Source organism: Microplitis mediator, chromosome 2, assembly GCF_029852145.1.
Source record: "Microplitis mediator isolate UGA2020A chromosome 2, iyMicMedi2.1, whole genome shotgun sequence".
Classification (NCBI taxonomy): Eukaryota; Metazoa; Arthropoda; class Insecta; order Hymenoptera; family Braconidae; genus Microplitis; species Microplitis mediator.
Genome location: NC_079970.1, coordinates 15900852 through 15927738, shown reverse-complemented (window position 1 = coordinate 15927738; position 26887 = coordinate 15900852). Strand labels below are relative to the sequence as shown.

General features: G+C 32.2%; 1 protein-coding gene across 2 annotated transcripts in view; it reads left to right on the top strand.

Annotated features, from left to right (window-relative positions):
• LOC130664138 (protein madd-4) overlaps nucleotides 1-26887 on the top strand; it is a 328261-nt gene that overhangs the window by 201638 nt on the left and 99736 nt on the right. For both annotated transcript variants that reach the window (XM_057463924.1, XM_057463923.1), the window contains exons 4-5: nucleotides 6910-6962; nucleotides 7173-7269. In XM_057463924.1, the coding sequence (XP_057319907.1) occupies nucleotides 6910-6962; nucleotides 7173-7269 (150 nt within the window). The remainder of the gene's footprint in view (nucleotides 1-6909; nucleotides 6963-7172; nucleotides 7270-26887) is intronic.

Sequence of the window (26887 nt, the reverse complement as noted above, 5' to 3'; positions counted from 1 at the left end):
CAGCGTTACTTCCGAACATGATGAAAAAGTAAAAAATCTGTGCTACAATGATTGACGTGATTTTTATATAATATTGTTTTATACTTTTTTTAATTTTTAGCCTGTAAATGAAATATTTAAAGGGATGGGATAACTTTTTTTTGAATAAGGATATCCAGATAAGGTCCTGATCAGGAACTCGTCAGGTTGACCCGATGGCAAATAACTTTTTTTTTAATAAGAATATCCTGATGAGGTCCTGATCAGGAACTTGTCAGGTTGACCCGATGGCAAATAACTTTTTTTTTTAATAAGAATATCCTGACGAGGCCCTGATCAGGAACTCGTCAGGTCGACCCGATGGCAAATAACTTTTTTTTTTCAATAAAGATATCCTGATGAGGTCCTGATCACGAACTCGTCAGGTAGACCCGATGGCGAATAACTTCTTTTTGAATAAGGATATCCTGACGAGGTCCTGATCAGGAACTCGTCGGGTTGACCCGGTGGAAAATAACTTTTTTTTGAATAAGGATATCCTGATGAGGTCCTGACAAGGAACTTGTCAGGTTTGCCCTAATAAGGCAAACCTTATATTAACCCGATAAGGTCCTTATGGTACTTCAGGCAAATCAGGAAGAAATTCTAGTCGGGTAATTTGTTGGTTTACGATGTTTTAAGAAGCCTCTCCAAAAATCAGCTCGATAAAAAATGTTTAAGAGGTCGCTCACGAATTTTGACAATACCGAAAATGATGGAAAATTCGAATTTTTATTTCTAAATTTTTTTCTTTCTCGTGGCAGCAATAATTTATATTTGTGAAATCGTGACCACGCTGAGAATTTCAGCCCAAAATTTAAATATTTAAACCTCGCTCAAGAATTTTGAATGTTTCCGAGTGCTGTCTTTTGGACGTTTTTGAGCGACCCTTAAATATTAATAATAAAGCTTCTTGATTTTTTCACCATCATTTGCATGACAATGAATGAAAATATAACCCGAGAAATAGAAATAATAAGTTTTTTACATACTTTTTTATTTTTTAATTCAATTTGTAGGTTTTTTCGCTTGTTTAAAACTTGCCAAATTTTATTGTTTAAGACTGTCCTGTATATTTTTAGCTATGCAAAAATTATATTTAAGTGAAATGACAATAATTGAGTTATAAAAAAATATAGAAACTAATTCGAACTATTAGTTACATATTATCAGTTAATCTTTAAAATTCTTGAGCACCGTTTAAATCTTTAAATTTTGGGCTGAAATTTTCAGCATAGTTATGATTTTACAAATATAAACTATTGCTGCCACGAGAAAGAAAAAAATTTAGAAATAAAAATCCGAATTTCCATCATTTTCGATATTTTCAAAATTTGTGAGCGACCTCTTGAAAATTTTTTATCGAGCTGATTTTTGGAGAGGCTTATCAAAACATCGTCAACCAACAAATTTTCATGCAAGATCGAAAAAAAAAAATAGTCGGTTTTTTTGCGCCACCCTAATATATATATATATATATATATATATATATATATATATATATATATATATAATATATATATATATATATATATATATATATATATATATATAATATAACGCGCCATGTTGCGATAATAGCGGCCACAATTTTTAACGGATCTTAATGAAACTTGGTACACTTATTCTATGAACGATTAGCTTGGTTAACTTCGAAGATGAGCAAAATCGGTCAACTAGTTTAGAAATAGTGAGCATTTGAAATTCCAAAAAAAAACGAAAAATTCTACTTTTTTGGTTTTTTTCGTAAATAACTTTTTAACGGGTATATCTATCCTTATTACGTAAAAAGAACTTGATAGCCGATAAAATAATCTATATTTTATTTTTTTTATTTTTTGTTTTACGATAATTGTTCGACTTTTAATAAGGGTTCAAAGTCACATAATTGACTCATGTGTTATGGTGATAACGCCATTGTTTATATCTTTGAAAATTTTTGATGGGTAATTATTAAATTACATATACTTATTAAAAGTGGAACAATTATCGTAAGAAATCTACTTCCATTTCGGATGCTGAATGGCCTTTTTTTATATTGTACTATAAAACATCTGCTCAGGCTTAAATTATAAATTTTATTTCATTTGTTTGTCCAAATATTTACTGCTTAAATTCAGTACTCAAAGACGCTTCATTGTTTACGGATTAAGTTTAAATTTTAAATTTGTAAAATTTCCAATCTCCTGATTTACAACCACTCTCGTTCATATTTTGAACATTTTTTAATCCCTGCAATAAAATCAGTCTAGACACATGGTCCGACGTCCTTGTCCTTCTTGACCAGTCTCATCATGCCCCTTCCGCTTACCACGTTCCCACGTTGGGTCAACCCTCTTTTCCACTTTTTCCACTCCACCCTAGGCCCATATTCTCCAATCGCAACTCCCGCTTTCCCGTTTTCCCATTTTCTTACTCCCACTCACTTGGGCCTTAAGCATTACGTAAAATGTTAACTCTAAGAAATTTTTTGTAAGTTTTCATATTATCAGTTTGTAACTAGAATCTTCAACAAGCAGCAGCTTGGCTCTCGGATAAAATAAATCAACTTGCAATCAGCAAATTTTAATACTTAAAATATTTTGTTCATTTTTATTTTAAATTAGTTACAACTCATTCCCGGCAAACTAGTCGCAGATTCATTCAAAAATAATACGAGATAAATTTATAATTAATGAACGATTTTTTAAACGTCATTACAACCATTGTGTCGTGATTGCAAATAACTCTAAAGTAAATGAATAAAAAAAAAAAAAGGAACTTATGAATTTATTGACATGGCACTAAATTACCACTAATTTCAAAAATACTCTTCAAGTATAAGCCATCAACTATAGAATCTGAACTGTCAATTAAGGTAAGTGACGGCTCAAAAGCTCATGATGAAATAAAGGAACACCGACATATTGAGCGGCTTGTCTAACGAGACAAAACGAAAGGGTCCTATTTATCCTGGAAGCCACTGCATTTGACAGAAGAAGACTATGAAAACATCAAAGTATGACATGCCTTCATGTACTTAGATTCTTTATCACTCGTCCATATTTTTTTGTTTTTATCATTACCCTTCATTTATTATTGTTATTCCTATCTGTATTATAGTCTAAAAATTACCCCATGCTTTCATCAGCACCTCGGACATACCAAGAGCCCTTATGATCTCAACGTAGGCTTTGAATATTTTTTATTTTACTCGTCTACTATAGTATGATGAAAAAAAGTAGTCATATATACATATACATACATATATATATATATATATATATATATATATATATATATATATATATATATATATATATCTCAGAATGGAGTAGAAGCGTCCACTCATTGACTAATCGAGAGAGAAGAGGTAGCACTAGAGACACGGCTTGCACTCTTCTCACAGGGATCAATAAACGCACAAATTCTCCAAAAGCTCTTGTACCCCCAACGTCGACGTTTCTGTAGAATACCGTCGTCGCTGCTCATCGACGGATCTAGTACGTGAGGGATGCAAGCCACTTATACTGTGCTAGAGAAGTGAATCCTATCTCTCTAGCTTTATTCTCTATTCTCTATATACGAAAGTGATTACTCTAGAATGGTATCATTTGTTCCTTTCGTTCTACTCTTTACACTTGCGACGACTACCACAGACTTTTTCCGGGCAAGAGTTTCCCTGATAATCTTTACTCATACCATTAATCTTCTTAAGATACTAAATTGATCGCTTTATCAAAATCAACACTTGCGAAAGTCAATCAAATAGCTGATTATTGATAAATAGATGAAAATAAATTATATTATCCTGAGAAAAAAATATTTTACCTGATCAAATGTTTAATTATATATTCATATATAATCATATTTAGATGAATGAACAACTTCACATGATTTTATACATAATTTGATTTGATGATGAATAGCTCGTATAGACTCATATCTGATTTGATACAGATTTATATATGGGCCCATACATGATTGGACCTGATCATGTCTGAAGTGAAAAGTTAGAATTGAATAGATCTGGTCATATCTAGTTGACATGGAATCACATTTTAGTCTCTATATTAAACCATAGAATCTGATGACGAAGTTTCGATGATCAAAGTTAAATAACATTGACGGTGGCCATCAATGATTGGATGGATGACCGCTTTTCAAAATTTTGCCTACCCTGAGTTTTTTATTTGAGTAAAATTATTCAAATGTAATTTTTATTATTATTGGAATAGATCATATAATTTGGATAATTTTATGTAATTGATGATACGCAAATGTTTTAAACATAAAAACTTGAAATTATATGTAATTACTAGGCTGTATAAAAAAAAATCGACTATTTTTTTTTCTTCATTATATCGAAAATATTGTTGGAAATGACGAAAATAAAATACTGTGAAAGTTTGAGCTCTTAATATTAACATTAAGAGGTTGCGCATTGCACTTTTCTATTTTCCATAAGAATATCATAGAAAAATTTTTTTTGCATCTTCTGATTTTTATAAGTAGCTAACGATGCGTCATAGGAATAATTGGCAGGCATATTATTGTAGGTAATTGAATGCTCTACAAAAAAGTGTTCTATCATTTTTCGATAAATCTATTTGTTCAAAAGTTATTTGAGGTTGAAGTCGGATTCATATTAAATTTTGATATCTTCTTACTTTTCCGGCGAAACTATCGGACCTATTACAAAATATTCATGGGAACTATTTTGCAGACAATTCTATTCCACACAAGTTATTTTCAATAAAGTTTTTTCGAATTCCGCATTGTTTTCTAGTCATTGTTATTTGAATGTCAAGCTCATACAAAAAACAGTCTTCTGATCGATTTTAAGAGCTTGACATTAAAATAAAAATAACTAGAAAACAATGCGGAATTTGAAAAAACTTTATTGAAAATAACTTGTAGGGAATAAAATTGTCTACAAAATAGTTCCCATTATATTTTATAATAGGTCCAATAGTTTCGCCGGAAAAGTAAAAAGATCTCAAAATTTAATATGAATTCGACTCCAACCTCAAATAACTTTTGAACAAATAGATTTATCGAAAAATGATAAACAACTTTTTTTGTAGAGCATTCAATTACCTACAACAATATGCCTGCCAATTATTCCTATGACGCATCGTTAGCTACTTATAAAAATCAGAAGATGCAAAAAAAATTTTTTCTATGTTATTCTTATGGAAAATAGAAAAGTGCAATGCGCAACCTCTTAATGTTAATATTAAGAGCTCAAACTTTCACAGTATTTTATTTTCGTCATTTCCAACAATATTTTCGATATAATGAAGAAAAAAAAATAGTCGATTTTTTTGATACAGCCTACCCGGGTCAAAAAATTAGATCTGTTTTAAAATAAATAATAAATTCAAATATTTTTCCTTTAATTCAAGTTTATAGATCGTATTCATTTTATATAAGAATTTAATCTGTTTTTGCCCGTACTATTCCTTATCCAGGCTAATATCAGACTTATTTTCGTATGATATTTAGTCTGTTTTAAATCGCGTTTAGACTAAAAACAGACTTTTTTATTATAATTATTGGTCTGTGTTCAATTTTTTTTAAGGACAAAAACAGACTTTATTTTCTATAATATTTAGTCTGTGTTCAATTGTTTTTAAGGACAAATACAGGACTTTTTATAAATATAAATAATAATAATAATAATAATAATAATAATAATAATAATCTAGATTTATTAATTTATTTTAATTTTCTTGGTATTTAAAACATGCTAATGCGCTTCCATAATAAGATGTCACACAGAGAAAATGTTGGCTCGAAACCTACTAATTGTTACGATGCTGTCGACTAAACTTGAAACAGGGAGTAAAACATCCAAAAAATTATCGTGCTCTTACAAAAAATGATTATACTGTATCACATTACTTATTACGCGCGAGAAACTTATCGATGAGCTTCAATATCAATTACTTCCATACATTATAATAATTTTGATGCAGCATAATAATTTTTCATAAGAGCATAGTAATTTTTTGGATACTTTATTTTCTGTTTCAAGTTTGGTCGACAGCATAATAAAAATTGGTAGATTTCGAGCCAACATTTTTCTCCGTAGCACAAGAATTTTGATGTTTTCTTATGCCAAAATATTTTCAATTTTATCCAGTAAATAAGAGAAAATTCTTGACATTTTAAGAGTTGTTTTATCACTTTTATTCAATGATATAAATATTCAATGAAGACAACTAAAAAATTAAGCTGTCAAATTTTCATTAACTGCCGACATTTTTAAACAAAAGATAGTAAATAAAACATAATCAATTCTGCAACTTAATATTTTTTCATAAATATTGCCCATAAATAAAAATTTTATAAGTCCATGATTTAATCTAGTTTTGTCCTTGTAAATTTTCAGAACTAAAATTTTTTAAAGTTCACGAATTAATTTAATTTAGTCTGCTCGTAACGCGTTTGTTTTTTAAAGTAGCAGGTCGAAAACAGCTTAAAATTTTCATAAAAGATCAAAATCAGATCAAATAGTCCAATCAGACTAAAATCAGGTCAAATTTTTCAGTCCGGGTAGACCAAAAACAGATTAAAATTTTTATCGAAGTTCAATAACAGACCAAGTAGTCCAAATACAGTCCAGTTAGACTAAAATCAGATCAAATTTTTCGACCCGGGATAGTAATTACAAATACTATTTAACAAATATTTAAATATTAATCAATTCTAACGATTAAAAAACATATTACCTGTAAAAAGCCCTTCTACATTTCTCACACTCGCTGTTTTACTAATATGTAATTATCCATGTTTAACTTATCATATATTTATATATAAATACTGTCTAAAATATTATTCGTTGAATATTTATTATAAAAATAGTCCTGTAATTTCAAATTATCAATTTATGAAAAATTTTTTAAGAGCGCTATTTGGGGAGAATGGACAACTTGGTCTAAATGGTCACCATGTACAAGGTAAGCATAATTTAAAATACATGTACATATAAATTAAAAAAATAAGGTACCCGACCAAAATAACTTTGTTCAAATTGTTTGAAATTCGAATTACAAAAATTAAATTTTACTAGTTCAAATCGTAAAGGTTCAATTTCCAAAGTTATGTTGGTATGGAGCCAAAAATAATATCTTAGTTACAAATTATATAAACTGTGACAATTATTGCAGGAATTGTGGCGGTGGTTTGTCACGACAGCAAAGACGATGTAAGCGGAAACCATGCAAGGGAAAATCTACTGTAAAGTTCAAAATATGCAACAACCAGGTTAGTTACGATTATCTCATTTAAATTATGAACACAGACGAATATAGTTTGCATTAACTATTGCACCTTGAAGTTAACTCTTGTCTTCTGTCATGAAAAGCTCTCGCAAGTACACATATATGTATGCAAATACATAATGATTATAACTGTCGTGAAGTCTACGGGAAATCGGCGGTTATATATATTACTGCAAGAAAATTAAATTCGTTGGAATTTAAATTATATAATACTTAATGTTTTAATTAGCTATTATTTTGGAGCTACTTGGTCATAAAATTATGTTGCTTGTTAATGAATGAAAAATCTGTGAAATGAAGTAAAATATCTTCCATTAGCAAAAAAAGTAAGTTTTATTCGATAAAAAAAAGTAGACATTTTGTTATGATACAGAACTTAACGGTGCCGCGACCGGTTACCCTCGGACAGAATAACCTCGTCAAAATAACTCCGACAAAATAACCTCGTAAGAAAATAACCTTGTAGCAAAATAAGCTGAAAAAAAAAACTTTGTTATAAAATAACCCAGGTGAAAATATTTGGCCGAAATCACGCCGAAACTGTAAAATTTTATTGAAAGAGGCTGAAAACACGCCGAAAAAAATTTATTCTTCTTAAAGAGATCGAAAATTGGCCGATATTTGGCCGTCAAATGAATCGGCCTATTTTCGGCGAGACTATTTTTTTTTTTTTTTTTCAATAAAATTATAGCGAATAAAAATTTTTGGCCGAAAACAGGCCTAAATTTGGCCGACAGGTGAATCGGCCTGTTTTTGGCCATAATATTTTTAACTTCCCGTTAAGAAAATTGTAAATTTTGCGAAATTTCGGGAAGTTATTGTTTTTATCCCGATTTTCGAAAATCGAATTTTCATCAGATGTCAATGGTTTGAGGTCCTAGGAAGCTATTCGGACTATTTTCAGGATGATGTCCGATTATCTGTGTGTGTGTGTCTGTGTGTGTGTGTGTGTGTGTGTGTGTGTGTGTGTGTGTGTGTGTGTGTGTGTGTGTGTATGGATGTAAACTCCGCATATCTTTTTAATAAATCGACCGATTAAGATGGTTGAGATGGCAATCGAAAGAGTTTCTTAGCCGTCAACTTTCCTGAAAATTTTAGATTGATCGATTAGATAGACTCTAAGATATTGAAGAAAGACAATAAAAAATTTTTTTTTTTTTAGTTTTTTTTTAATTTTTCAGAAACGACTCGATCGATCGATTTCAAAATCTAATCAGCTCTAGAACTTAATAAAACGCGTCGATTTCCGCCTCAACCATCAAAATCGATTAATTCGTTCGCGAGATATCGTGGGAGAAAGAAATGCTAAGAAATGGTTTTTTTGAAAACAATGGCATACAAAAGCATTTTCGAGCTCGAAGAAGCTCAAGGAGCTCGAAAACAGCGGGAAGTTTTGGAGCTAGCCCGCAGGGTCACCCAATAGACCGATTTTTTAAAAAATAAAATTACTGTGCTTGAAAAAAATTTCATGCAACTCCAAATAGAACATAAAAAATTTTCAAGTTGTGGAACTTGAAGATATGGAACTTGAAATTTAAAAATTTAGAGAAAAATTATATTTTCAACTTATAAAATGTTTTTGTAACTCACTAAGTTATAATTTTATATATGACATAGTGAAAACATTTATTTATTTAATAGTTAGGGACATAGTTGCTATGGGAATAGTTGATATTTTGTTACAATTTAAAATTTTCTTTTGTGGTATAATTGATGTAAGTTATATGACAGTTCGTGGCTGAATGAAAATATATCAATGGGCGAAAATGAAAAATCGATTTCTTTAACTTCAAAGAAGCTAAATTTGTCATTATTAACAGATTAGAATTTTAAACAATTATTTCTTGTGAATATAGGTAAAGGGACCTCGTGATTATTCCGTATTCAATATAAATGTCTAAATATAAAAGACCTAACTTCACTATGTATTAGTAATTGTTTTTATAATTAATATGTTCTAAAACTTCTCTTCGGAATGAAATTCACTCCGGGGGATTAAAGAAATAGAAAATCATTTACTCCACGTTCACTCCGTATTCATTCCGCATTTACTCTGCAAATTTTTTACAGTGTAGGCATAGTAATTAATCATCTAGGAAAAACGAGTTACATATGACTATACATGGCCATATATGGAGCCTATATACTTTTTAAACGATTTTATACATAACTATATAACCAAAATTACACATATCACAATTCCTTACATACAGAATTTTATAGCGCATGAAAAAAAAAAAAAAATGAGAAATTTTTTTGTTATTACTAATGATAGATTTTCAATTATATTTTGCTGTTTTAAAAGTGATGTATTCTTTAAATTTCATATGGATCAAGTAAATTTATTAGTCACTGTCGGTATCGTAGCCTAGTCGTTAAAGCGTCGGTCTTTCGTTCGTGAGGTCCCGGGTTCGAATCCCACTAAAGCGTGTGCAGACGTGGTTGATAATTCTAGCGTTTTTTCCCTAAATTAAAAATTTCCAATCGGTTAGAAATTAAATTGATCACAAATCTGATAATTCCCGCATCATCATAATGATTGAACGAAAAAAAAAACAGAAATTGAGTGTCTTTTTTTTTAATTTAGTTGAAATTTCTATACATAGCTATGTATATATTGGAAATTTTAATACATGGCCATATATAATTTACTTTTCCTGGACAATTAAATGACTATTTGATAAATACAATTATTCCTATTCTATTCAATCAAATTGAATAATAATAATAATAATAATAATAGTATAAATCCTCGTGTCTAACGTCAGCCATTTTTAAGCTTCATTTTCGGCCATTTTTAGGCGCAACAAGTTTCGGCCGAATTTCGGCCTAGCGAGTTTCAGCCTCGTGTTCACTACCTGGACCTTTTTTCGGCCGAGAAAAAAAATTATTTTTTTTTCAGTTCGAAACATTTTTACCCGGGAACCTGAACAACAATAACCTGAATAAATTCACATAAATCTATAACGATAAAATTCGTACTTGAAGGTTATTGTTGTTCAGGTTATTTTATAACAAAGTTATTTTGTTCTAGGTTATTTTGTCGGAGATATTTTGTCCGAGGGCAATTTGTCACGGAACCAACTTAACTACCTGGACAGACTGTAATGTTGCTAACATTTAACCTACATATTCTAAATGACAACTGTAGGGATGATAGTAAATAGTCTGAAGATACGAGGTTTCCTGTGGGCATGTAGCGATGCAGGTGACCTGACCCACATTTGGATTTGGCACAAATTTCAGCGTTTAAGCTTGTATATATTTCATCCTGTCGACACAAGTTCTACAAGTACTTGCTACTACTTAACATTTTTTTTTTTTCATAAAATTCAAATTTTTTACAAAATTAAACTTTAATTAAATTCTATTTCATTATTAAATTTAATGATAATATAAGTAAAACTTATGTTGTTTTTCCATTTAAATGGTCAATATAAAATACTATTATCGCTGAACATCTGACATTACAATACCTCGCAAGTACTTTTAGATCTAGATGTTGACTTATCCCACAGAAAACTCCCTTAAGCTGTCCATTGTACTAGACGAATTCCCTTAAAAACCGACAAGATATGGTTTCTTTAAACTTTAGTCGCTGTACAGTTGTATTATTGTGATAAGATTCAATTTTTTTAATATTGACAAAAGTGAATATTTTTAAATATTAAAAATCTATAAAATTTTGTTATTTTTCATACCATAATTTCATAAAGTGCAAGTCTTCTAAATACACCATAAAAAATATCATTCACTTGTTGCATAAATGTTTAAAACGAATAATTTGTTTAGTTTCTATTTTTTTTTTATTTTAAAAAATTCAGAGAATGAGATGGAATTCAGGGATTCGAGTTGCTGGGATTACATTTAGTGTTTGTCCGCGGATGTGAATCCATTTATTAAATGCGATTATACAGTGGTCTCGGGAAAAATAACTGTTAAATTTAAACAATTGAAATAAACAACATCAAAAAGGTATTAAAAATGATTAATATATTATAATTACTTTTAACATTATTTGGATGCTTCATCTACTGATGTGTGTAGTAAAAAATAGATTTTTTATTTGAATTGAAAAAACTCTTGAGATTTAATATGTTTTAGCTTTAAAGTTATAAATATATTATTTCTGATAAAAAATAAATCATTTTAATGACAATCAAAATCGATTTCACATAATGTGAGTGTCAGATTTTTACGACGCTAGGTGCGGATTGAAACGTAATCATCGAGACAATAATTTCTCAGTTGAACTATAAATTCCAAGTTAAAATTCGACCGGACGGGATTTAGTCCGCGGTATACCCCAACTCTACCACCACTTCCGCTTATACTTTCGTTATATATATATATATATTTATATATATATATATATATATATATATATATATATATATATATATTTATTTATATAACGAAAGTATAAGCGGAAGTGGTGGTAGAGTATGTATATATTTATGTGTATATGCCCGCGTGCATCTACGAATATCTTCAGAAATTCTATCACTATGCAAACGTCCTTGATCCCGTTGGATATGCTATGATTAAATTTATCATAGCAAGTTTAAATATTTTTTAGCTTGATCCACATACCCTGCACAACAATAATCTCATGAGATATAAAAATATTGTATTTTCTCAACCTAGTTTCATTATTTCAGATAATAAAACTGTCATTTGTAACATAGAGCTTTATGAATAATCAGTGTTTATAATGAAATTACGTAATGCATGAAAATTTTTATAACAAATAAAATCAGTGGAGAACGATGACATCATCCCGAGAAAAAGTTGACATACATGATCATGCATGATTCACGCATGGTCGTACATGATCTAGGCATGACTTTGCATGATTCATGCGCAGGTATGCACGATCGTGCACGACCATGTTTAATCATGCATAACAATGCATGGCAAGGAAAGAATGATCACACATGATTCTTGCAACGTTCATGCACGATCATGAAATTTTCTATACTTCGTTTACATGAAGGTTAGTTTGGTACATTACCTATATCATGTTTTGTCATATGAAGTAACTAAAGTTCTCTATCGAAAATAGTTGTTGTCCTTTTTTACTCTCACCCTTAGAAAACAAGCCTAATTTCATATCATGACTATACACTATCATGTATTACAAGATATGTATGTATGAATCTTTATACATAGATTAATTGGAAAATCTACCTTCTATTTTGGCAGCCGAATGGCCTTTTTTTTATAAAAAAGTTTATTTGCATTAAATTATTTATATATATATATATATATATATATATATATATATATATATATATATATATATATATATATATATATATATATATATATATATATATATATATATATATATATATATATATATATATATATATATATATATATATATATATATATATATATATATATATATGGGTCATTCCACCAAATAAAATTATTTTTACGGGGCGACCCTCGTCGATTTGGTTCAAACTTTGTGGAGTCGTTCTATATATTAAAAAAAAAATTCTCTGAAAATTTGAGCCTTTTATATGCAGCTGTTTCAAAGTTATGATTTTTTGAATTTTTTAAAAATTTTTGTTTTCAACTTTTTCATTAATTTTTTTAAAGGAAAAAATTTTTTTTTAAAAATGAGCACATAACAGTTTTTCGTAGGAAAAATTCTCAGCTTTCCAATAAAAATATCTATTTTTCATTTTATGTTACAAAAGACCTTTTAAAATTCGATTAAAGACGAAAAAACGATTTTTATGACTGTGCGGCGCTTGATACATCTAATTTGATATTTTTTTCTGAAAGCTGAGACTTTTTCCCACAAAATATGTAATTTTCACGATGTGCATATTTTTTGTTTGAACAAAATCAATAATTATTTAAATACAAGTCATTGATTTTATAGTTTTAACAAACTGTAATAGTTCATTGTGTGGCAAGAGATGAAACAAAACGATGTCAGAAGAAAGTAAAGTAGGCTGCCCGAGCCGTAGGCAAAAGCTGACAATAACTGCAATCTGAAGTCGTGTTTCATCTAGTGTTACACACAATTTTTTTCATGATTACCTGCATTGAAAATTATTATCAGTGTCAGCAGCCAGTTAGAATCAAGTTATATTAAACCCAATGGTGCGATCAACCATTAGTGTACGCCTAACTTATGCTTTGCAATTTATAGTTAAACAGAAACCATAAATACTATTTATTATGCACACAAATTTTTATAAAACTTGATTACAAAGTCAGAACTGTCATCAACGCAGATGACATCAATGGTCTGAAATCACTATTGAACAAAACACAAGAATCAAAGTTCAAATTACTAATTCCTAGACTTGAACCATTGATGCTGGTATCATGAAAAATAGTTTTATAATTTTTGTTTTTAGAGCTTTACTGCAGATACATACCCGAAAACATATCCTCACACCGCAAGTTAATACATCCGGGCTATTCAAAATTTTACCAGCGTTGATTTCACTGTTATAACCATCCTTTATTAAAAGAAACGACTTAAAACGATTGGAAAAAAAATTTTAAATACTTTTTAAGGCTTTTGAATACTTTGAATACTTTTGAATCACCCTTTTTATGGGCATTTAACATTACAAACCGTTTCGAATCGTTTGGTTTAATCAGGGAATGATGACTTTTTTTAGAAAATAAATGTTTTGGACGTACAATACTTTGAGTCATAAACGGTGAAAGAAACACAAGCAGTGCACCCTATCTTACTTATTGTTGTTAGCTTAGGATATATATGTGGTAAAAATGTATCAACATCCTCAAAAAAAATAAGAATTAACGTTTTTTAATCATAGAGAGTTTATATTTTATTTAATTTTATTCAAACAAAAAATATGCACATCGTGAAAATTACATATTTTGTGGGAAAAAGTCTCAGCTTTCAGAAAAAAATATCAAATTAGATGTATCAAGCGCCGCACAGTCATAAAAATCGTTTTTTCGTCTTTAATCGAATTTTAAAAGGTCTTTTGTAACATAAAATGAAAAATAGATATTTTTATTGGAAAGCTGAGAATTTTTCCTACGAAAAACTGTTATGTGCTCATTTTTAAAAAAAAATTTTTTCCTTTAAAAAAATTAATGAAAAAGTTGAAAACAAAAATTTTTAAAAAATTCAAAAAATCATAACTTTGAAACAGCTGCATATAAAAGGCTCAAATTTTCAGAGAATTTTTTTTTTAATATATAGAACGACTCCACAAAGTTTGAACCAAATCGACGAGGGTCGCCCCGTAAAAATAATTTTATTTGGTGGAATGACCCATATATATATATATATATATATATATATATATATATATATATATATATATATATATATATATACTAGGGTGCTCCGTTTGAAACGAAGATTTTTTTTTTTTCGTTCCCCATCAAAAATCTTATTCTACATGTAAAAATAAAAATTCAGTGAAATTTTGAGCTCTTAATAACAATTTTAAGAACTGGAACAACGTTGTTGAAGTTTTCTCATGCTAAAAGCATGTAAATTTTGATTCTTTTCTTTTTATCGAATAAAACTCAGCCCCATATACACGTATCTTATCGGTTCAAAGTTTTCTTGGAAGATAATTGTATGTTCTTTGAAAAAGCCTGTCTGTGCTTAGCAGTACCTTCAACTGCAGTCCTCGTGGAAGCCTTAAAAGTCTAATTTCCTACGAAATTAGTGGTTTTTTGTTGTTAACTTGTAAACGGTTGACTTTTGGGAAAAAAAGTACATGACATTTTTTGTAGGAAATTTAGCTTCTTACAAAAAAGTTCTTATAATTCAAATATATTAAATCAATATTTAAAAAGATATATGAACTTTAACTAAGTGAAATTCAAAATTTTAGCTAAATGTCAAGATTAACGGTTTTATAATTAAAAACCATTACATAAACCAAGTTTTTTCGAACATAATCCATCTGTTAGGTCCCAAAAAAATTGAAAATTCGAACGAGATTCTTCAAACCTGTGTTTTAATCATTCAATTTTTGAAAAGAATTGCAAATGAGGTTGGTATTTAAGAACAATTTCGATGAATAATTACGGGCATTTTAGATTTTATGTAAATATACATTAATTGATACTTACCATAAGTTAATAACTGAATATATTTTATAGTATTGAACATTGACATTTAGCTAAAATTTTGAATTTTACTTAGTTAAAGTTCATATATCTTTTTAAACATTGATTTAATATATTTGAATTATAAAAACTTTTTTGTAGGAGACTAAATTTCCTATAAAAAATGTCATGTACTTTTTTTCCCAAAAGTCAACTATCAGACTTATCAACAAAAGTTATAGGATCTTTTTCATAGACAATTTTATTCCCTACAAATTATTTATAATAAAGTTTATTCAAATTCCGCATTAATTTCTAGTTATTTTCATTTTAATGCCAAGCTCGTAAAAATAATAGTCTTCTAATCTATTCTGAGAACTTAACATTAAAATGAAAATAACTAGAAAATAATGCGGAATTTGAATAAACTTTATTATAAATAATGAGAAGGGAATAAAATTGTCTATAAAAAAGATCCTATCTAATTTTTTGATAAGTCTGATAGATTTGCTGGAAAAGTAAAGAGATCTGGAAATTTATTATAGATTTGACTTCCAGCTTCAATAGTTTTCGAGTGGATGGATTTATCAAAAAATGATAAGAGACCTTTTTTGTAGAGCGTTAAATTTTCTACAAGAATATGCTATGGACTTATTTATATAAGCTGTAAATGCCGAGCTAGAAAAATAATAAAAAAAATCGTGTGGTGTCGTGGGACACCAGATAGGAACGAATTAATTTTAAGTTCTATTGGAGGTATAAAAAAATAATTTTTCGGGTATACATTTTTACTATGATTTTTTTATCGATAGGTGTGTATGCTGTAAAGAATAAGCATACACAATAGATTGGGCCAATAAAATCGACCATTGTTTTTTTTTTTTTCGATACTGTAAAAATATTATTCCTGACCCTGGTAGAAATGATTCCGGGTACCTGACCAAGCTTCATATAATTTGCCCGATTTAAAATAAGGGCCCGAGAAATCACCCCGATTATTAGCCCGACTAAAATGTAATGCGTTTTAAGATGGCCCCGGCAAAAGTTCCCGGTCGGGTATATATATGGCATACGTTCTGCTGCATGATCAGGAAAGAATTCAGAAACCTGATTGGATTTTTGTAATTGCGCCGACTATTTATACGGTTAAAATACAGTACGCTTTAAAAGGATGTATAGAAATTTTAACTAAATGAAAAAAAAGTCAATTTTTAACTTCCCGCTAAGAAAATAGACGATTTTCGTAAAATTCGGAAGTTATTGTTTTCACCCCGATTTTCGAAAATCGAAATTTCATCAGATGTCGACGTATTGAGGTCCTAAGAAGCTATTTTGAGTATTTTCAGAATGATGTCCGGGTGACTGTATGTATGTATGTGTGTGTGTGTGTATGTGTGTGTGTGTGTGTGTGTGTGTGTGTGTGTGTGTGTGTGTGTGTGTGTGTGTGTGTGTGTGTGTGTGTGTGTGTGTGTATGTGTGACCGGTCTATAACTTTTTAATTAATGAACCGATTTGGATGGTTAAGGCAGCAATCGAAAGAGCTTGTTGGCCATCAACTTTTCTGAAAATTTCAGATCATTTGATCATGTAGACTCGAAAATATTGTCGAATTACGAAAAAAAAATTTTTTTTTTTTAGTTTTTTATTGATTTCTCAGAAATGACTTATACGATCAACTTCAAAATCTAATCAGCTCTAGAACTTGATAAAATGCGTCGATTTCCGCCTTAGCCATCTCAATCGGAGTATTCATTCGAGAGTTATCACGGGAGAAACAAATGGTAAAAAACGGTTTTTCGCGAATATCGTCGTAACAACTGAACTAAACAATTTCAAAATTTTATCAGCTCTAGAACTCAATAAAATACGCTGATTGCCGCCTCAACCATCAAAATCGGTCGATTCGTTCCTGAGACATCATGGGAGAAAGAAATGCTAAAATCGGTTTTTTTCGAAAACAATGGCACACAAAAGTATTTTCGAGCTCGAAAAAAGCGGGAAATTTTGGGGCTGGCCCGCAGGGTCAACCGATAGACAGATTTTTTTTTTAATTTTCCGTTCAATCGTTTTCGCGATGCAGGGACTATCAGGTTTGCGGATAATTTAATTTCTAATCAAATGGGAAAATTTTAATTCGGAGAAAAAACACTAAACTTATGAACGACCGCACACACATTAGTGGGATTCGAACCTGGGACCCTACGTACGAAAGACTGACCCTTTAATGACTTGGCTACGCAACTTTTTTTTTTTTTTTAAATAAAGTTTATTTTCTTTTAGCCAGTACATTGTTAATTTATGAGTAGAAATACAACTTTAAAAAAACTCTTATATAATTATACAGATTGTGTATTGTTGGAGCTGTTAGGCACTGACGTGCTCTCACATGCTTTAATGGCAAGCCGGGGGGCTATTTGAGCTTTGTTTCACTTGAGGTTTTGGGGATTATTATGATAAAAGAAAAACGTTGTCAATATATTAGAGAAAGACGGAAAAAAGACTTATATAAAAACCGTCTATGACTGTAAGTTAATAAATTAAGTTAAATAAGATCTTAATACTAATAAAGAGACAAAAAAAAAAAAAGAAAAAGAAAAAAAAAAGAGAAGCGATAAATTATTTACAATATTTACAAACTTTAGACACTATAATGTGAATATTTGGTTGGAACTCAGCCTTTGTTTTAGTTCATTGATATGGATTGAACTAGCGGATAGCCACCAGTATTTGCTAGCCAGTCTTCTCGGGTCCATGGAATCCAATGTAGGTATCGCCATGGAGTATACCATGTTTAGTCGCCATTTAATGTCGTTAATAGTTAAGGTGATTTTTTTGTCGGCTTAGTGCCTGCTCCAATGGTAGAGTACAGGTATATTATTATGGTCTTGGACGAGCCCGTGGTGATCGATGTAGGTGAATGTTTGTGGTGTGAGGTAGCCATTTTTGAGTCGTTCATCTATGTCGCTCAGGTCAGTTAATGCAAGATCATTGATAAGCTTGTTGTTGATGATTGGGAGCTTGCAGTAGTAATCTCGGGTGAGTTTGATGAGGAAAGAGTCGATGCGGGGGGTGTTCGCCATGTTATAAATGTTTTTGTTGCTGATGAAGTCTCTGTAGTTTGTGACTGCTGATCTATATTGTCCCAGGCAGGCTCGCAGGCACTTCCGTTCAAAGCTTCTTATTTTTTCCATCATTGCTGCACCAGTGTTCCAGCAGACTGGTGCAGCATATGATAGGATGGGTCTGACTAGAAGTTGATAGCAGATTATTTTGGCACGGCTGGACAGATGTTTGTTGTAAAATAATCTGCTGTTCGCTTTAAAAGCTTTCTTGGCTTTCGTGAGTTGAGTGTTCCAATGCGCATGTCCTCTGAGAAGCTCATCGATGTGGACTCCAAGGTACTTCACCGACTTTACATGCGGAATGTCAGTGTCTATTAATGTACCAGGGGATTTGGTGGTGATTTTAAATGACTTTAGTTTATTCTTGGTTGTCGTGGATAAGTAATGTACTGGTTTTCTGAACAGGATAGTTTCACATTTGGCTGGGTTAATTCGCAGGTTCCATAAGGCGTAGTGAGTATTGATGTTATTGACAATGTTGTTTAGTTGGATTTTTATTGTATCTGGATTTTTGCCAGCAACATAAAAGATCGTGTCATCCGCAAATGCCATGGAGTAGGTGTTATTGTTTCCGTTGAGCTGGTATAGGTTGATAATTTCGCATGTTAGGATGTTGAAGAGAACTGGGGAGTTAACAGTGCCCTGTTGCAAACCTTCATGGATGAAGAAGATCAGAGTTGAGATTTGGAGTCCATTCCACGTGACGAACGATTTGCCTGACAGCATGTCCAGTATGAGGAGTATAAGCCAAGGTTTAAATTTTTTGTTGTGTAGCACGAATATCAGTCCTTTAATCCAAGCTGAATCGAATGCCTTTTCAAGATCTAGTAGGGCAGCAGCTACTAAGAATTTTTTGCCGATGAGGTCGTTAATGTCTGACAAGAGTTTTTGAATTGTGTGTGTTGTTGAATGACGGAATCTAAAGCCAAATTGATTGTTGGAGATGATGTTGTTGGTGTCGCAGTGTTTGACTATTTTTTTGTTGATGACTATTTCATAAACCTTGCTTATACTTGGCGTCAGACTGATAGGCCGATAGCTTGCAGGGATCGCTGGATCTTTGTTGCTTTTCAATATTGGTAAAACCTTCGCTCGTTTCCATGACACTGGGAAATAGTAGTTGTTTATAGCGTTGTTAAATAGTATGGCATAAGCAGTGATGACATTGAAAGGTAAATGTTTTAATATTATTGGTGGGATGTTATCGAGGCCACTGGAGAGTTTGTTCGGTTGTTTGCTTAGGATTAGCTGAAGTGTTGGCGGGTCACAAAAAATGTCATCTTCGTCTGAAGTTGGGTGAGTTGCTGGGTTTCTGGCGGTGAAATTGGTAATTGTTATGTTGTTGGCTCTTCTTGATTCCAGATCTGTTGAATATTCTTCAGCTTTTTTATCTGCCAGTTCCTTGATTCTTGTCCCTGTGTTGGTGTGTCTTGGTGTATTTATTGACTCGAAGTATGCGCCTATGATGTTGAGTTTGGCGGTAGGGTCTGAGACTTTGGAGTGGCCGTTGTCAGGGACGGAGGCTCTGGCTGCCACCGCCGGATCCAGTAAATCGATGTCGATGTCTCCTATGGAAATTGAGTTTCGTGGTCTTAGTAATTTATTAATCTTCGGGAAGAAATTTTCTGCTTGTCTGTGGTCGATTTGTTTGATCTGGGTAGCCCAGTAGCTGTCAGTTGATTTTTTAAATTCTTTTTTGATTTCTGCTTTGGTCTGTGATAGGAGGATTTTGATCGATTTTGTAGCCGACAGATGGGCTCTGGGGTCTTTTTTCATTAGCTTGATTAAGGTGGATAGCAGGCTGGATTTGTCTTTCTTGAGTTTTTTGATTTTTGAATTGAGGTATTTGTCCACGCTGTTGCTGCTGTTCTTGAATTTTAGTACTGTGTCTTCTATCGATTTATGGATAGAAGTGTTGATCTGTTCCAGGTGTTCGTCAATTTCCTTTATGGTTAGGTTGCGGTCGGTTGGGATTGTCTGATTGTAGGTTCTTTCGAGGTTCGAAGTGAATTTTTTCCATTTGGTGGATTTGAAATTATATTTACGGTTGTCTGTCTATGGTGTGATGTAGTGGTTGCAGTATATTGTGAACTGGATAGCCTTGTGGTCGCTATCGTAGTCAGTTACTGTGATTTGTTTGTTGTGTTGCATGATAAAGTCGAGTCTTGAGTCCACTATTGCTATGTCAAGGATTGACTGGCCTCTTAAAAATGTTGGTTCTTTCGGAGACACTGATAGGGCTCTGTAGTTCAGCCCTTCCCCGTATTCCCAGTTACGGAGTTGGCGACCACGTTCATTTGTTAGGAAGTCACCCCAATCTTGTCTTCTAGCGTTTAGATCTCCAGCTAGTATATAGTGATTGTCTGGGTTTTGCAGGTTTAAGTTGTTGAATAGGTTGGTCAGCTCGTCGGTGAATGTTGTTCTGTTATTACGGGTCGCATACGCTGCAATAATATATAGATTTCTGATCGGGTTAGCTTTAACTTTTATTATTGTAAATTCCAGGACCGAGTTAGCATGGGAGGTGGGATAGTTGACTATGTTGTGGTTTATATTTTTTTTATAAGGATGGCAGTACCGCCCCCTTGTACTGCGTTTTTTCTGTTGGTGCGAATAATTTCGTAGTTTTTAAATGTGAGTTTATGCTTCGAGTTGAGTTTAGTTTCTGACACTATTACCACGTCCAGGTCATTATCCACCGCAAAGCACTGGAGGTCGTAACGTCTTTGGTTAGTTTGTATAGAATTTACATTAATAGCGGCAATTCGGAGTTTGCTGGTTGAAGTTTTCTTAATTGGATTGAATTTGGAGTATGTTGAAAATATGCTCGATTTTTTTCGAGTTACTCTGGACTTGGTTTGTGATTTGTAATAATTGTGTGTTTACCGATGAGATCATGTGTCTGTTCATCGAGGCTATTTCCTTATTGAGTTCATGGATCCAAGGGGGGGTGTTGTCTTGGGACTCTGCGTTGTTGTTGTTGGGGTGGGAGTAGATTGGTTGATGTTGGTGATTAGGCAGATGTTGGTGTGATGGTTGGTGTTGGTGATGGGATTGTCTGTGGTTGTGTTGAGCACTTGCGGTTTCAGCATAGGAGATGAGTGGGTTAATGGTATTATTAATATTTTCGATTTTCTGATTAGTGGCTGCTATTTTTTGAGCAGCCGCCGTTTTTTTTGCATTTGAGACGAACTTGAAGAAAGGGCAGCCTTTATAGTTTGCCGGGTGCTCAGTTGATTCACAATTAGCGCATTTGAGTTTACCTTTGTTGTCTGGTTCAGTTAGTGAGCATTTACCGTATTCATGTGTGTTGCTACATTTGACACACCTGTATGGTAGCCAGCAATTGTAGCTCAAATGGTCAAATCGCTGGCAGTTTTTGCACTGGGTGATCATGGCGCCTTTTTTTATGGCCCAGTGAACCGGTTGGTGTTGTAAGCCTTTGATTTTGAAAAGGTCGTTGGTTTTACTACCTGGTTTAAGCTGGATAATAAAGTTATACCAGGAAGGGTAAGATTTGCTGAAATGATTCTTGTGGATTTTTTCAATGACTATGTTTTCTAGGTTTTTGGAGTCTATCTCCTCTTTTATTGACTCTGCTGTTGGGATGTCACCTCTTAGTCCTTTGAGGAATACAGTTATTGGTCTACGATGTTTAGGTGTGTATGTGTAGTGTGGTATTTTGTTATCTTCAAGGATTTTTTTGATTTTGTCATAGGCAATCATTGAGTTGGGGGTAATGTTGTGGTCATTGGTGTCAATTTGTTTGATAAAAAATTCACCATTTGTTAGCCCGCCCTCTGTGAGGAGCTTGATTAGGTCTGACATGTTGGTTGTTGTCGTAAAAAAGGGTTGTGGTTTACCTTTTGTTGGTGCTGTATCTTCTGTGGCGTCTGTAGGTGCCGGTTGGGTCGGGACTGGGCCGCTGTGAGTTGGTTGGGTGTTCGGGTTTGCGCCGCTAGGTGTCGTTTTCATGTCCATGGTTTGTGATGAGAAGCTGTCATTCAGCGAACTGAATGAGTTGGATAATGAGAAATTTACCTCATTATTATTGATACGAATCTTTGCTGTCTTTTTGGAGTCAACCCAACCATTGTTGTCCTTGCGAGAGGTTCCCGCGGAAGCCCCAGGGCGTTTGCTGATGATTAGATTCGGTTTGACAGATGACTGGTTTGTGTGTATTCCGAGCTGTTTGAGCTCATTCTTGGCCAGCGATTCCTTGTAAATTTTGTTCCATTGTTGGGAATTTTTAACAGTAGTGTTAGCCTTTGGAATTTTGTTTCCTGGGCGTGTCCTGATAGGGTCATTGTTGGGGCTTCTCGGCCTTTTCAGTTTTTGGGTCGCCATCTTGGTTGCGGTTAGAGGCAGAGCCTCGCCGTTTAGTTGAAACTTAATTTTATTTAATTGATAGTGCGCTTGTTGCAATGGAATTGATTAAATAAATTGATTTAGAACGCTTGGGGTTCAGTAATATAATCAATTTTTGGTTTTTAATAACTGCACTCACTATGATGGTTGTTAAATTCTTTAGCGATCGGAAAAAGCGTCCACTTGGCTACGCAACCGACAGTGATAACTGGGTTTAGCTGCACTACATAATCTATAGGTAACTTGAGGAAATTTTTTTTTTGTTCTGTTAGTATAGTTTTTTACTTTATTTACTTTTTTTTTATAATATGAGATACCATATTTATGATATGTAAAAAATAAAAATGTAAAAATTCTATATATTAGAGTTATATAACATTTTGCCCGATTAGTTACCTGATTGGGAGATAAGTTATAGGGGTACAAACAATTAGCCACTTCGGGCACCCAAGTGGGCTAGTGTAATCGGGCCCATAACATTTTGCCCGATTAGTTGCCCGATCGGGTTAATGGTTTTCGGGATATATAATTTCAAACTTAACAGGCTCCCGAAAGGGTATAAGAAATGAGGCTAACAAAATTCTCCCTGACTAGTTACCTAACTGGGTTTTCGATAGTTCGGGCAACGAAATCGTCCCCCGTCTGGCACCTTCTCGGATACATGTCATCGGGCTTTACTTTTACTCCCCGATCGGGTGCTGGTCAACAGTCGGGCGGTTGTCGGGCACTTTCTACCAGGGGATGACCAAAAACAAATATTGCTCAAGTTTGAGCCCTTAATATTGATATTAACAGGTGTATCGTTACGACTATTTTTTTAATAGAAATTTCATGTATTACTTCAAACTCGTAAATCATTTATCTGAAAAATTTTGAGCAATGTATAGTCTTAAAGAAATTGAATTCCTTACAAAAAATCACTATTAGGAAATTGCCGTAAAACGAGCCGTTTCCTTGTAACCGTGCCTTAAACATTGATTTGTTTTTTAAATTCTTTGTTTCTATTTTTGATTTTTGTAACTACTAGAGATATTAAAATTTTTTTCTAGTCAAGATGCATATTCTAGAAGAAAATTTAATGCTCTACAAAAAAGGTTGTTGCGTAAATTTCAAATGTTCGCGCCAGAACACTTGACAACTCTACGCTCTACTATACCAGAGGTGCTGCTATCGACGCGCCCTCTGATACTCGGAATTTCAACTCGATAGCCAGCTACGCGTCAACTGGCATTATTCTACAACACATGTTCTAGAACACCACGTGCAACAAGTCTATTATAATTTCCAATTACATCTTGCTAATTATTGTGCTTAGTTAATTAATTCAATTTAATTTATAAAATCTGTGATCATTTTTGTGTTGACCACGTGTCAAAATAACCTGCCGGCTATATATATATATATACACATACTCGCAATCACGTGACTTTGCAGCCACAAATAATTATTCTTAATTACATTTACTTTCATTACTCATCGATTAATTATTTACTTGGACATGATGTCAACTGGTGTGACTGATGTCATCATTCAGTCATCCAGTAATCTTAATCTCAAAAATTAATATCAAATTTTATTTGTGACTGCACAGTAATCATTATACGTTCAGACTCGGCTCGCTAAGCATCTATTAAGTTCATACTCGGCTCTTACTCGTTCTCAATGTCGCGTATCAAAATTAATTGTGACAAAATGTATACTCGAACTATTGATGATATTTGTAAATCATTAATTGTTAATAATTTACTCTTTATTGCGCTCTTTTGTATAAATTAATTCACGTGTATGGTGCCGTGTAAATTTATAAACTCGTATTCATTAAACTCAACAAACTCGATCTTCAACTACGCTCTATATGTATATAATATAATGTTCATGTGTACGGTGCCATGCAATTTATATAAAACTCAATTAAACTCAAATGCAATCGAATAATGTTCAATAAGTGCTCTAATAACACTCGTGATCGACTCTTGTACTCTATGCTATTATCTGTGATTTATTTTTATTAAAATGGACAATACACCAAATAAGTGAATTTTTATTTCTTTCACCATCCCGATCCAGCAAACTAAATATTTAATGTAGTTTTTAAGTTAATATTTTACAAAGGTCTCTTAACATTTCTTGCTAAATTCACTCCTTCAAGAGTTATTCAAGGTTGAAGAGTCAAAACGAGTTCAATAACCCTTGTAGGAAAAAAAATATTGACAACGGGTCCAGTCTTGGCACAATACTGGGTTACCGAGGCTCGGCCTCCCAAGGTTGGTCCGAGATCCAACCAACGTTCAGGTGACGAGTCTTGGTTTGCCAGTCTTGGGCCAAGATTCAGCCAATACTCAAGTGACAAGCCTTGGTTTGCCAGTCTTGGAACAAGGTTCAGCCAATACTCAAGTGACAAGCCTTCGTTTGCCAGTCTTGGGACAAGGTTCAGCCAATACTCAAGTGACAAGCCTTGGTTTACCAGTCTAAATAACAAATGGTACCTAAAAACCTCTGGCTTCTGTGAATAGCGTAACAGCCTAGTGGATAAGAGGCTTGCCTAGCAGTCATGAAGGACCAGGTTCGAGACCCAGCAAATGCAAAAAAAAAAATTAGTTTCATCGATCCACCTGATTTCTCTGTGTACAAATTTATTTCCATATGTTACCATCACGCACATGTCTACTAATATTTTTTTTTTTTTAATTTATTTTTAATAATCATAAGTGCTTATTTAGCAACAGCCTTGGCACAATACTGGCTCTCGATATTGGGCCAATACTTAGATGCAATCTTGGCACAATACTGGCATTGGTTATTGGGCCAGTACTAAGATGCAGTCTTGGCACAACACTGTCACTCAAGCTTGGCTGGGTGTTATCATTTCGATGCTTAGACAGACTTGGGCCAAGCTTGGATTTGAAGCTTTCCCCAGAGTTAATAAGTCTTGCGCCAAGCCTCGGCCAAGCTTGGGCCTATTGTTTCTTCCTATAAGGGAACCTGAATAACTTTCGAATGAGTGAATTTAGCAAAAAATGTTAAGAGACCTTTTTTCTAGAACATTAAACTTTTTTCAAGAATATGTATCTTGCGTGAAAGAAATTTTAATATTTCTAGTAACAAAAATCCAAAATAGAAACAAAGAATTTAAAAAACAAATCAATGTTTAAGGCACGGTTACGAGGAAACGGCTCATTTGACGTCAATTTACTAAGAGAGATTTTTTGTTGGCAATTCAATTTATTTTAAGAATATACATTGTTTAATATTAATATTTAATTAATTCTTTTTAGTCATCAGGAATAATATTTTCATAGTATCGAAAAAACAAAATAGTCAATTTTCATGGCCCAGTCTAATACATACCTATACATATTGTATAGCCAGGGTTTCAAATAGCGCATTAAATTTATAATTGCATTAGTGCTTCAATTAAATTTTTTTTTATATTTCATAATCCAAAAACACCAAATTAAAAATGATTTTTTAATTTTCTAATCCAATATCTTTGAATTGAAAATAATTTTTTTATTTTTAATCCAACATTTTTGGATTAAAAATTAAGTTTCAAATTTTCAATTCGTAAAGTATCGTTAAAATGTAATGGCTTAATTTTTAAATCTACGTTTTCAATTAAAACATTAAATAAAAAATTTTAATTCGGAAAACCAGATTAAAAAATTTCTTTCTAATCTCTAATTCCACATTTAATAATTGAAAAGTCAATCAAAAATTTTAATTAGCCATTGCTAAAGGGGGTTAGAAAATTACATTCTGTTTTTTAATTTTCTATTTTCGAATAAAAAATAAAATAAAATATTTTCAATTCTGAACATTGGATTGGTGTTGGTTTAATTTTAAATTCTCTGTTTACACTGGAAATTATTCAAAAAATTTAATTCTCAAATGTCTCAACTATGAATCATCTTTTTATTTCAAATTCTTTTATATCTGACGATCAACAGTAAGTTTAAAAATATTTAAACTTGAAGATCAAGTAAAACAGTATTCTTTCCTATTATAAGTGCTGTCAAATTGTTTGTCTTGATTACTTAT